General features: G+C 46.1%; 1 protein-coding gene across 1 annotated transcript in view; it reads left to right on the top strand.

Moving 5' to 3' along the window:
* SH3PXD2A (SH3 and PX domains 2A) overlaps positions 1-13,558 on the top strand; it is a 261,997-nt gene that overhangs the window by 45,276 nt on the left and 203,163 nt on the right. Inside the window, exon 2 of the mRNA XM_006831315.1 lies at positions 12,713-12,793. Coding sequence (XP_006831378.1) covers positions 12,713-12,793 — 81 coding nt within the window. The remainder of the gene's footprint in view (positions 1-12,712; positions 12,794-13,558) is intronic.

Genomic DNA, 13,558 nt, shown 5'->3' with positions numbered 1-13,558 from the left:
TCCTGTATGAGTATACTACATTTTATTTATTCATTCATTAGTTGGTAGGCATTTTGGCTGTTTTTGCTTTTTAGCTATTATAAAAATGCTGCTCTGAACATTTGTGTACATGTTTTGATGTGGACATACATTTTCACTTTTCTTGTGGAGATTCAAGAGACTTGCTGAATTGTGTGATGACTCTATGTTTAACCTTTTGAGAAACTGCCATACTGTTTTTCCCAGTGACTAGAACATTTTACATTTCCGCCAGCAGTGTATGTGGGTTCTGATGTCTACACATCCTTACCAATATTAGTTATTACTTGTCTTATTATAGCTATCCTAGTGGATATGAGAAGGAGGTCTGGTAGCGTAGTGGTTACGAATCGGGCTGTGAACCTTAAGGTCAGCGGTTCGAAACTACCAGTCGCTCCGCCGGAGAAAGATGAGGCTTTCTACTCCTGTAAAGATTTACACCCTCTGAAACCCTGTACAGGGTCGCTATGGGTCGGCACCGACTCAACGGCACTTAACAACAACAACAACAACAACAACAACAACAGTGGATATGAGGAGTCCTGTTGTGGCGCTGTGGATTAATGTGCCAGACTGCAAAGTTGGCTTGAACCACAAGGTTAGTGGTTCAAGCTCACCAGCTGCTCCTCGGAAACCCTATATACAGGGTCGCTATGGGTTGAAACCGGCTCGATGGCACTTAACAACAAGTGGATATAAAGTGGTGTGGTGTCTCATTGTGGTTTTAGTTTGTATTCTTTGGTGAATAATGATATTGAGCCTCTTTTCATATGCTTATTGGCCATTTGTATATCAGTTTTGGAGAAATATCTTTCAGATGTTTGGATCACTTTTGCTTAGGCTGTTTGTCTTTTTATTAAGAGTTCTTTAAGTATTCTAGATACAAGTCCTTTATCAGGTATATAATTTGAAAACATTTTCTCCCACTCTATATGTTGTCATTTTTTCTTCTTGATGGTGTTATTTGAAATACAAACATTTAAAATTTTGATAAAGTCCAGTTTATCTATTTCCCCCGCTTTGATTGCTTTGTTTTAGGTAATGAAGCCTCATGAAGAAACTACTTCCTAATCTGAGTTCACCAAGATTTGTGCCTGTTTTCTTCTAAGAGTTTTATAGTTTGAACTCCTACATTTAAGTTTTTGGTCCATTCTGAGTTAGCTTCTTGTATATGGTGTGAGGTAGGAGTTTGAATCGAGTCAAACTACTCTTGACAAACAGTGCTTTGTTCTCTGCATGTAGGTCTCCGCTCACACATCTCCTCTGAGAAGCCAGCTTCTCCCCAGCTGTCATCTTCTGTTGTCTTATTGGACTATTGTGAGGGTTCTTCTGTGCTGTCTGGTGCCCCCATTGCACGGGAACTCCTTGAGAGCCCTGACTGGCTCACTGGCAGCATTTTCAGCACCTAGCACAGTGCGTGGCACTCAGCTGGTGCTTGGCCTGGGTTTATTGAAAGCAGAAAACGTCTTTGTTTTCTTTTAAAGGAACTGCATTCTTGGTGGATTTTGATCAGACTATCCAAGTGTCTAACTTCACAGAGTTAGGAGTTGGAGAGCTGAACAGGAAGGGATCTTCCCACCATGGCATTTGTCACCTGTCCCAACAGTCCCTCTAGTTAGCCAGTGAACCACTTCCATCTTTGGGTAACTAAGATTCCTGGCATTGGGCAAAAGCCTGCTTCCCCATAACTTGTACTCAATATTCACCATCTTTCTTTAGGTGCAACTGGATAGACATTGAACCCCACAGTTGGTAGTTCTTTAACGGTGTGAAACCAGCTGTTATATGTTTCTCTTAAATGCCTTCTCTGGGCTGAGCACCTTTAATTCTTTCAGCTGTTCCTGCTTGAGCTGTGAATGGCTAGAATCTGAGCCTTCAGTGTCTGAAGTAGGCTCTAGTGGGGTGGTCACAGGCTGCCATAATACACTAAGTTACAGCCACCGTTCAGAACGAATCACCGCAGCCTCTTGTTTTCTTGTTGTCATTTGGGCTGGTAAACTCCCAAAGCAGAGATAGACCTTTGAGGAAAGGCACTGAGCAAAAATGACTTTATAGCACATTGTTATAGGACATTGTTGTTGTTGTTGTTAAAGTTCCAACTCATAGCGACCCTTTATAAGGTTTCTGAGGAGCAGTTGGTGAGCTTGAGCCACTGACCTCAGTTCAAACGGACTTGTTGGCCCAGTGCTTATCTTACAGTGCCGTACCAGAACTCCATATTTTTACTTTCTATTTAAAGAGTATTTTTCAGCTGGTTCAGTGATTTTTTTTTTTTTCTTCCTTATGTTGGTCTAGCTTAATGGCTCTCAACCTCGTAACAACTGGTAGGGTCGCCTGAGGAGTTCTTAAGAATACCAATGTGCAGCCCACTGTCTAGAGATTCTTACTTAAATGTTGCAGGGTAGGCTAAGGCACTCCAAGTGATTGTAATGAGCAGCTAGGGTTGCAGACCTCCTAGTATGACACTGTAGGGATCAGCACTGGACTTGGAACCACAAGGTCAGCAGTTCAAACCCACCAACTGCTCCTCAGAAACCCTATACAGGATTGCTATGAGTCAGAACTGATTCGATGGCACTTAACAACAACAATGTGTGATTGTAATGTGCACCCAGGGCTATAAGCCTCAGCTGCCAGAGTTCAGCACTGAACCTAAAATTCCCTGTAGCTCCAACAGCCTGGCCGAATCCATCTTCTCCAAAACAGCTCCTGTGAACAGTTTGGCACATTTTATCCAGACATTTTTAATGTGCACGTACATGAGCATACACTAACCTTCCATGAATGTACATGTATGTGTACATACACCAATTAAATGCAATCATACTACATACATTTTGTTCTGCAGTCTGTTTCCTTTTTCTTTGTTCTCTTCTCATAATGATACACAAAGATCTGCCCATGTTTAACAGGTACATAGTATTCCATTTTATGTTTGAACCACAATTACTTTTTTAAAGGTTGTTTTTTTTTTTTTTTTCCATCAGTGGCCATACAGATATACCTTATTTTTTCATTTACAAACAAACAATGCTGCAGTGACCATCTGTATATACGTAAACACACCAGGGCCTGCAAATTCTTAGAGGTGAAATTTCTGAGTCAAAGGGAATGCATGTTTAAGGCTAGAGATTGCCCAAATTCTCCCCAGAGAGATTGTTCCAGTCTACCCTGTGTGACAAAGTTCCTAATGACAGCTGTTTGCTTTGTGGCAGAAGTTGAGCTTTGCTGAGCACAGCAGAGAGGAAGGTGTGAGTGTGCCAGATGGTGGAGAGGAAACCCAGGGGTCACTTCCCCTGCAGTCTGGCTGTGAAGGAGGTTGCTGGCCTCTGGCCTCCTTGACTGTCGTGGTTCCCAGAAGAGGAAACCAAGCTGTGTGTGTTAACCTTTGCCTTGCTCTTCAGGTTGTGATGACGGAGGATGTGTGTGTTGAGGTCAGCAGGTCTGGAGCAGTCACTGATTTGGAGTTTGTGGAGTGGGAATCCTCCCTTCACACTCTTTTCTAAGATCCACAGGCCCCTTGGAAGCCCAGGAATGTCATTCTGTTGATGGTATAGGAGAGAGACTATTTGTTTACAGTTTCTAAGACTTCCAGCTCCTCAAGGTCCATGTACATCTAGAGCTTTTCTTGGATGAGCCTCCTTCCCTAGCCTGGGCATATTGCCACTCTCTCTGGGCTCCTGGGCATTACTGGGCCTCCCCATTGGAGCACCTGCTGGTTCAAGGTGGTCAGACTGGTTTGTTCTGATTAACTGGTTTGGTGGCAGTGTTAGAGGTGGTTGTTGTTGTTATGTGCCGTGGAGTCGGTTCCGACTCATAGTGACCCTGTACAGGGTTTCCAAGGCTATAAATGTTTACAGGAGCAGAAAGCCTCATCTTTCTCCCGCGGAACAGCTGGTAGTTTCGAACTGCTGACCTTGTGGTTCGCAGCCCGATTTATAACCACTACGCTACCACCAGGGCTAGAGGTAGGTAGGTATAAAGGTTCAACCATGTATCCTTCATGTACTCTGGACCAAGTGCAGAATTCTGGAAACCTAAAATAGACCCAGGGCTAATTGATGTCCTCAAAACTTTGTAGGAGATGAAGCTAAAGATCTGTGGCAGGCCCTTGGAAGAGGAGTACCAATGTATTGAGCAGCTACAATGTCTCAGGCACTGTGGATAAGTTCTTGTGTTCTTAGTGAATCTTCACAATTAACCCCGTGTTTTGGAGAATAACTTGCCAGGGAACCAATCTGATGGATTTTAAACCATGTGAAATAGATCACAGCCCCCACTTAGGTGTCCTTACCTGTCTGCCTCATAGGTGGCCTCAGTGTTTCACTCATCTGTCTCCTACACATGAAATAACCAGTCGACAGAGCAGCAGACTAGAATCCAAGGACAACTGTCTTGTTCCAGGTGGTACAGTGTGTTTTTCAAAGGGGATGAAGTGGTCAGGCCCTGTAGTCAGTGGCCACGTCCAAACCTAAGCTCTAGCACTTGCTAACACCTCTGTACTTAGTCTCTTTACTTTTGAAATGGAGTTGATGACAGTATTTCCCCCATAGAACTATTGTAGAGAGTACATGAGATCATCTGAATATAGTGCTTGGCAGTGCCTGGAATGTAGTGAGTACTCAATAAATTGGTGTAGCTGTTATTGCTCTTGTTCCTCTGAAAGAATCCAGCGGTTTGTGCATATATGAAAAAAAAACAGTTGTCAAAATTGACCCTTCTGCATTTCTTCTAGTTCCTGTGACTATCAAGGTCAGCGTTTTGACAGCCGAACCTTTTTCTGAAGTTCCATGTAGGGTCTGCGAAGAGCCCTGGTGGCACAGTGGCTAAGCACTAGGCTGCTAACCAGAAGTCAGTGGTTCGAACCCACCAGCCGCTCCATGGGAGGGAAAAGCTGGTGGTCTGCTCCTTCCAGATTCCAGCCTAGGGAATCCCCATGGGGCAGTTCTTTTCTGTCCTGTGGGATCATTTGAGATGGAATCGACTCAGTGGCACTGAACAGCAGCAGGGTTTGTGAATCCTGGGAGCTTCTAGTTCATTTCCTCTCCAGGAAACTTGAAAAAAGAAAGAAAGAAAAGCCTCGACCCTGGAGAGGCCACTACCACACGTCCGTCATTGTTTTCCTGGCCGTGGGCAAGAGTTATTTTTTGCTCTTCTACTTTCCCAGGCCCAGTTTGTTATTAGTAGCTGTATGTGTGCATGTGTGTGTGTGTATGTATGTGTGTGTCCCCACATCCCCCTGTCCCATTTCCTGCTTCTTCTCATGGTGTCATGATTGGAGGCTCTCCTGGCAAATGAAGTCAGCTCACCCCCTCCATCTGCCTTGCTGTCTAAACAGCTAATATTCACTGAGGATTTACCATAGGTCAGGCCCTGTGCGGAGTGCCCGTGTGCACCATCACATTTAATGGGAAACACCCATTATAAACCTCACTTTACAGTGAAAGAAACTCTGACTCAGAGATGCCAAGGAACTTGCCCAAACACACACAGCAAAGGAGTGTTGGGGCTGAAATTCAAATCCATCAAGTACTTTCAAAGTCGTCTCCCTCTTCCTGGATGCCAACACTGCTTTGGGTCTCTTGTGAGGCTCCCTTTTGGGTACCCCATCCCCCTAGCGTGCACTGTTCCCCTTTTGAGGTACTGCTGCTGTAACTAAGCTATCACATTTACAGGTTGTGAATTTGGTTTCATCTCTTTTTACAACAGCACAAAACCAGGCACTAGGCCAGCACCAGTTGGCATTTGCCATTTGCTTTGTTCCTTCTTTTATTAGGGAGCACTGAGTGAGCCCTTCTTAGGTGACAGTGTTGTGCTAGGCACTAGGATGCCATGATTCTGCCTTCAAGGGAGTTTCCATTCTAATGAGGAGACTTGAATGGTGATGGTAGCCCAAGTATTAACTCAGTCTTTACAATTGTCCCAACAGGGTGGTAAGCACTGTCAGCCCCCATTTTCAGAGTAATAAATGGAGACAGCAGTGATCTAGAGGCCGCCTTCAGATCTTTTCCCTTAACTACTGCCTTCCCCCAACAAGTTAAACAAACGGGGAGCAGACTGCCACGTCTTTCTCCCTTGGAGTGGATGGTAGGTTCAAACTGCTGACCTTTTGGTTAGCATCAGAAGGTTTTAACCACAGTGCCACCAGAGTGCCTTGGATAAGATTACAGCCCCTCCTTATCCACTTGGCCAGGCAACTTTCACAACAATATGCAATGACCCCAGTCTTAGACAAATGATCCTACAGTCCAAGGTGGTGCAAGCAAGTGAAGGAAGATTCTCACTGGGTTTCCATATGGCCTGAAGCCGAGGCAACTAGCAGAGGTCCAGCTCCCTAAACTGCCTGCCTCAGTAAACGGAACCACCGTGCCATGGAAATATAGGGTTCCTTCCCCAGCCCCTAACTCTTTTGCCTTTAATTGTGTTTTTCATCAGCAAAGGGAGCAACAGATACTTAACTAGCACTTACTAATGAAACCCGAGGCAGTGTCCAGGCCTTCCAGGAATGACTGGCAATATGTTTGCTGGGTTCATTGGTGGCAGCCCACATATGACCGCTGTCTTTCCACTGGAATGGACTTGGGTTTCATTCTTGATACTCTGAATTGAGCAATGCGACAGATTTGCATTAAGACCATTTTCTACTTGAAAAGAATGAGGTTAACAGATGAAGGAAGTGGGCACTGGGGAAAACACGTTTGGAAGCATCAGCGTTTCTGGCCCTAATGATCTGAGCAGGCAGAAGGTGCCTGCAATGACACCAGAGTTGGGAGCTGGTGCAGCTGAGGCATGCTGGTGGGTGTTTATCGTGAGACTCCAAGGTTGTACCCCCAGTAGAGAGCAGCCTCCTTTATTAGTGGTAAGGAGGCAGGAGAACCTGAGACTCTAGGGATCCTCCGGTGCAGTTGCTGGTCTGTGGCAAGGCGACCTAGATACCCACCATCTGCCTGAGATGACGGAGATGAGGGAAACAGAATCCATGGGCTTTGAAACTCCAGAAGGAAGGGAAACTCCACCCGGGAAACATAACCCTATAAGCAGAGTGTTTGGAAGCAGGATGTTTAATAGCCAAACCTTTCTTGAGACCCAGCTGCTGAGTAATGTTATCTTGCTGCTTCTGTGGCCCGAAGAGAGTTTATCTCTGCCCCTGAGGCAGGCTCGGTAAACAGAGCTGACTTCCTTAGATGACCCTCTGCCCTGGCCCCTTCCCCACCTGCTTCTTCTCTGCCTGCCGTTTATCACTAGCGTTTCCAGGGCCAGCTCTGGGAGGCATGAGAAACTGATGCTGGGGCTCGGGAGGAGTGTGAGCTGGGCTAGAATCTTGTGTATGTAACCTTCATCTGCAGTAGTCATCTAGGATGTTTGAGGTTTGGAAGAAAGCAGACAAGCCCAGATGAGAGAGGGGTCTGGAGACTGCAGTGTATCTCTGGGCTTATCTCCAGGGAGGCCCCCTGACAGTATCTTTGTCCCCAGATCTAGGCTGTTTGTTCAAGAGGGTAGGCTGGGGCCCGCTAGCAAATCCTAGTAGTCTGGGAGAACCTGCATTACTAGGTTCATTTCCTGCTCCCTGTTCCTAAATTGGAGTCCTGGTGTGGCACTATGGGTTAATGCACCAAATTGTGAAGTCATTTGAACTGCAAGGTTGGTGGTTCAAGCTCACCAGCAGCTCCTCAGAAACCCTACACAGGGTCTCTATGAGTTGAAACTGACTTGATGGCACTTAACAACAACATTCCTAAGTCATTCTCATGCTTGCTGATGGCATAGGAAGTGGGGACAAGACACTAGTAGGAACAATCCTTTGTCAAGCAAGGAGAGATGTGCTTCTGTTTGGGGAAACATGTCTGTGTGTTGAAGGCACATGGAACTGGTGGTCATGCCAACAAGAACCACAAGGACAACCCTCATCACCCCTTCCTTCCCCTGACAGTCGAGGTACTCCTGCACGAGTCAGGCCAAGATCTGGCTGTGTCTCCTGAGATGGGTTCCGGTCATGAGGTAGTGAGGAACCCCCCATGACCTTTCACATTTTCAGACTGTTTGAGGAAGAAAGGTTGGAAGAACTTATCAAAGGCAGGCATGTTCTGGTTCTGCATTGGGTTCCTGTCCCAGCTCTGCACTAACGGGGTGAGGACACCTGCCAGTCAGGCCTAGCAGCTCTGAAGTTTGTACCCATTGTATAGAGGAAGAGCCTGAGGAGCTGAGAGGCTTGGCTGAGGTCTCACAGCTAGCAAGAAGGGTCCTAGGAATGTCCGTGCTCCTTCTCACCTGGCTGGGCCCCTGCTTGGCAAATCCCAGGCTCTAGTTCCTCCGTGAAACAAGAGGCCTCACTCCATCCTCCCAGCTGGAAGGGCTGTGAGCCTGTGATTAATTCTTCCTGGGAGGTGAAGGGAAGCCCCTAATGGCTACAGAGGATGGAGGATGGATCCTGTTAAGCCTCCATTAAACCCTTCCTCTGGGCTCTGCTTGGTTGGCCCAGGAGAAAGGCTGTTGTCTACTGGCCTCCAGGGAGGACAAGGCCACTTGGGGCTCCTTATGGGGCAGCTGCTGGGCCAGAGGGCAGGGAGGCAGCACCTGGTGTGGTCACTGCCCCGGGTCCAGGTGGAAAGGGAAAGTGCAGGTTGGGAGGGGAGAGGTCTTCTTCGGGATTTAAGTATTGAGGAGCTGTGGGGTGGGTGGGTTAGCCCCCCAATGAAATCCCGGACTATCCCTGACACAGTCATGAATGATTCTGTGTGTGAGGGTCCCTCTGCACTGGTCTGGTTTTGTAGCATTCCTAACTGTTGACTTCTGTCTAGGCCCCCAAGTCCAGCCTTTTCTTGGTCTCAGCCTCTCCCATGTCCCGCCAAGTATACTCTCTAAGAAAGGGTGTGCAGACTTTTCAGACAATTCTAAATTTTATCTGAAAAGATGCCATTCAGTCATCATGAAGTCATTTATTTAAATATCCACACTCCTAAATTTACTTATGCACGCCTGTGGTTAGAAGCATGAGGATTAGACTCATTTAGACCCAGGTTCAGGTCTTTTGCTCCATGTTCACTAGCTGTGTGACCTTGGGTAAGTCCCTTAGCTTCTCTGTGGCTTAGAGAATATTGGTGGTGGTGGTTGTTAAGTGCCATGGAGTCAGGTGACAGAGAACATTGAACGGAGGGTTAAATGAGCTAATGAACTTTTTTCCTTGTGCTGGCATCTAGCGATCAGTTTATTATATGAGATAGTTATGTTGATATGAGGGGACTTCAAAAAGTTCGTAGAAAAACAGAAATAAAAGATCATAGGATTTTTCCACGAACTTTCTGAAGCCCCCTCGTATATGATGTAATAACGTAACTTGAATCTTATCTGTTATAATAGGCTGTACCTCATTTTGGGCTAGTGAGCTAGCCTTTGACGTTATGTTCTTCCTTGTCACACAGTCACATAAAACAGGGCACTGGGGTTAAGGCGCTGGACTGCAGCGCAGTTTGAACCGCAAAGTCCATGGTTCAAGCTCACCAGCCATTCCTCGGAAATCCTATACAGGGTCTCTATGGGTTGGAACCGACTTGATACCACTTAACAACACCACCACAAGGGGGTGAGGGAGAGGCAATGCTTGGCCCTATTTCTTTGGTTTTATGGGGTTGCATTTCAGAGCAAACACTCCCCACAAGACTTAGAAATGGGAGGGGAAAGGGATTAGAGTCAGGTTGTTTACTTGAACAGTCAAACATACAGTTTTACTACCTCTTATGTAAACCCCGTGCCAGGCATTGTGGTGAACTCAGTCTGTCCAGTGCCAAGGTGTCTGCCTGCTTCTCCTCTTTGCTCACATCTCTTCTTATTGTGGCTGAGACCCCTGGCTTCCTTGGACACCTAGTCCTCCTCCCTCTTGGAGTTCCCCTGGACCTAATGAATCAGAATTACTAGACAGAGGCTCCGGAACTTGATGGGTGTCATGCACTATGCCTCTTTGGCCCTCACTCTTTTGAGGCAGGTCTCTCTTTTAGCCATATATCTGGAGACATCGCAGCAGATACCAGAGGAGTTCACCAGGAGACTCCCGTGAATGTGTGGGGTACCCAGCCTCCAACCTAGCCCTTTCCTAGTAAGGTGGCCTTTGATGTGAATTCAGGACAGGACTCCACAGGTTGTGTGGGCAGGGCTTTTCGCTCCTTCCGGAGCAGTGTGGCCCACCTCTTGGGCACCTGGCCGGAGGCAGCTGGCCTGGAGAGCCTGAGGCACACTGGACCACCTTCATTGTGAGGGACCCAGAGGGAGAGGTGTGCAAAACTTCCCATTGCTAATACCTCCCCAGCAGGGCCACCTCTCCTCCATGGGCCCGAATGTTTTCTGAGCATATGCACGGTGCTAGGTACTAACTTAAGACTTGAAAATACTGAGCTGAATCACAAGTCTCTGAAAGACTTACTTAGTCTACTGAAGGGGTTTTCATAGTGAGTTCTGAGGGGCAACTGTGCGAAATAACCTAGGGTGGCTTGTTGAAGGAATCCCTGGGTAATGTAAATGGAAAGTTCAAGTCCACTCAGAGGCACCTTAGGAGAAAGACCTGGCCAAATACTGCCAAAGGATCACAGCCATTGACTGTTTCGTATTTTTCCTGTAGGCCTTTCTTTCAAGAAGTATCTTCTGTTCTTCTAACCGCTTCAGGCTAGTTTGCTCATCCTTTCAAGTTTGCTCATCCTTTCCCATCTCTAAAGATCTAGATGTGGTTCAGGCTTCTATCTATAGTCTTACGTATTGCAGAGGCTCTGCAGGAAGCCTCCTTCATTGGGCACGTTGTAGCCCCATTTTAGGTATTCCAATCAGTTATAGGCAGAAGACAGACTTACAAGCTTTCTATGGTGATGTTTCTGACTATTCCTTTCTCTCCCCCTCCAGTGTCTATTTTATATTATAATGCAAGGAAAACCAATATTCAAAAGACAGCCAAGAATCTTAACATTATTCCCCCCTTCTCCCCATTCCAACCATGTCTCAATCTCTGTATCCCAGAGCCCTGTAGTTCCAAGGTTGTGTATACATCATTCTTTACCTCTGTCCCACTTAGCCCATTGAGACCTGTCTAATTATTCTCGCATCTGCTTTGTTCTTCCATTCCCCTCTCCCTTCTTGTATATTGCCCCCCTCCCCAGCACTCAAACTTTCCTGTGTCTAATCCCTGCCCTGTGCTCCACCTTCCCCTCCTTCCCCTTACCCACCCCCAGCATCCCAGCAATCAACAAAGAGGCCCCCCCCACCCCCCTTTAGTATGGGTTCTTTCCCTTAGTCTTTTACAGTAGTGGTCCTATGCAGTATTTCTCTTTTTGTGACTGACTAATTTCACTCAACATAATGTCCTCAAGATTCATCCATGTTATGCGGTGATTTGCCGCTTCCTTGTTATTCTTCAAGGTAGCATAATATTCCATTCTGTGTATGTACCACAGTTTGTTTATCCATTCTTCAGTTGATGGGCACTTTGGCTGTCTCCATCTTTTTGCTATTGTAAATACTGCTACTATGAACATTGGTGTGCATATATCTTCTCGTGTTGTGGCTCGTTTTTCTTGTCAAAGTTACTTTTAATGATCGGACAGTGTTTCGTTCTGTTGTGCATAGGATTGCCATGAGTTGGAACCTACAGTACAGCACATGCAGTAACAGTGCATGTCCACATGTAACAACAGTGCATGTCCACATATAAACAAAAACAAATTAGAACTACTTGTCACCCTGCCCTCCTAAAATCATCATCCTTGGCATTTTATTCAGTGCCCGTCTAGATAATGTGCATGCGTGTATAAATATAAACTCACACATATATGTAGATGTATATATATGTGTGTGTGTATGTTGTTGTTGCTATTAGGTGCCATCGAGTTGGTACCGAATCATAGCAACCCTATGCATAACAGAATAAAACACTGCCCAACCTCACAGTCATGGCTGCATTTGAGCCCATTGCTGCTGCCACTGTGCCAATCCATCTTGTTGGGAATATTCCTCTTATTCTCTGACCCTCCACTTTACCAAAAATGATATCCTTCTCCAGGGACTGGTCCCTCCTGATAATATGTCCAAAGTATGAAAGACAAAGTCTGGCCATCCTGGCTTCCAAAGAACATTCTGGCTGTACTTCCTCCAACATAGATTTGTTTGTTCTTTTGGCAGTCTGTGGTACTTTTAATATTCTCCTCCAACATCATAACTCAAATGCATTAATTCATCTACGGTCTTCCTTTTTCATTATCCAACATCCATATGCATATGAGGTTATTGTGTATATATAGATATATATATATATATTAAGACATACAAGGGGCTTCAAAAAGTACAAAGAAAAATTCCAGTATTTTTTAATTCCATTTTTCCATGAGCTCTTTGAGGTCTCCTCATGGATGTATAAATGTAGTGCTGTAGGATAAGCACTTTACTGTTAACTATTGGTTCAAACCCACCAGTTGCTCCTAGGAAACCCTATAGAGGGTCACTGTAAGTTAGAATCAACTCAATGGTACTTAACAAAAACAACAACATATGTATATAACACCCACTTGGTGCCTAACACTGTGCAAAGCACTGGGGACAGAGATGAGAAAGAAAATGGGTCCAGTCATGGACTCCCCCGCAGTCATGTTAAAGGATGGCTGGAACAATTTGATGCTCAGCCGTGGTCTTCTGCTCACATGGTCTTACCTTTTCCCCACAGGTTTACATCATCAATGTGACCTGGTCTGACTCCACCTCCCAGACCATCTACCGGAGGTACAGCAAGTTCTTTGACCTGCAGGTGAGTTTGTCCGAACTCAGATGATGTCCAGTTTCACCCAATGTGGCCATAGTTCCCTGTGGACTGGCTTCTCTCCTGTCCTCATTGATCTTAAGAGCACCCAGCCCAATTTCCTAGGGTCAGAGGTTGACATAGGAGCAGATAGGGAAGCTGAGGGCTGAGCTGGACTTGCCTCCATCTGGGGTAGGCTATTGGAGCAGACACTCTGGCCTTTGTTGAATTCCTCAGCTGGTCTTAACAGTCCTGCTTTGTCACCCTCCTTTGCCTGAGGGCTGGGAAACCCCAGTAGAGAAGGCAAGAGGATATCTGTGGGTGCTGCGTGCATGAGCAGACATGTGTCTGTAAACACCAGGGTGAGACACAAGCCGCCACATCATTACAGGCAAAGAAAAGCAAACACACAGAGAAAACCAAAACAGAAAATAAGCAATTTCTTGAGCTGGGCATACATGTTATCCGTCTACCCAAAAAGGGCTCTTGCCTTACCATTTGTGCGTGTATGTTTCTAATATACATGTCCACTCAGGGAGATGGCAGTGTGGGTCCCACAGCTGCCCTCACAGACACCCCCTTGATGCCAACTACTTTAGTTAGGCCTCCTTTGGTTACAAATGACAGCGTTCTACTCCTGCTGTCTTAGGCAAAAAGGGGACGTGGTTGGGAGGCTCTACTGGAGAGATAGAGAAAGAGTAGTGAGCGAAATCTTCAGAAACACCTAGAACCAGGTCGCCCTCTCTCTCGTGCCACCCTTCCTTCTGGACACTC

Source organism: Chrysochloris asiatica, unplaced genomic scaffold, assembly GCF_000296735.1.
Source record: "Chrysochloris asiatica unplaced genomic scaffold, ChrAsi1.0 scaffold00003, whole genome shotgun sequence".
In the NCBI taxonomy this organism is placed as follows: domain Eukaryota; kingdom Metazoa; phylum Chordata; class Mammalia; order Afrosoricida; family Chrysochloridae; genus Chrysochloris; species Chrysochloris asiatica.
This window is presented reverse-complemented; position numbering and strand designations above follow the sequence as displayed.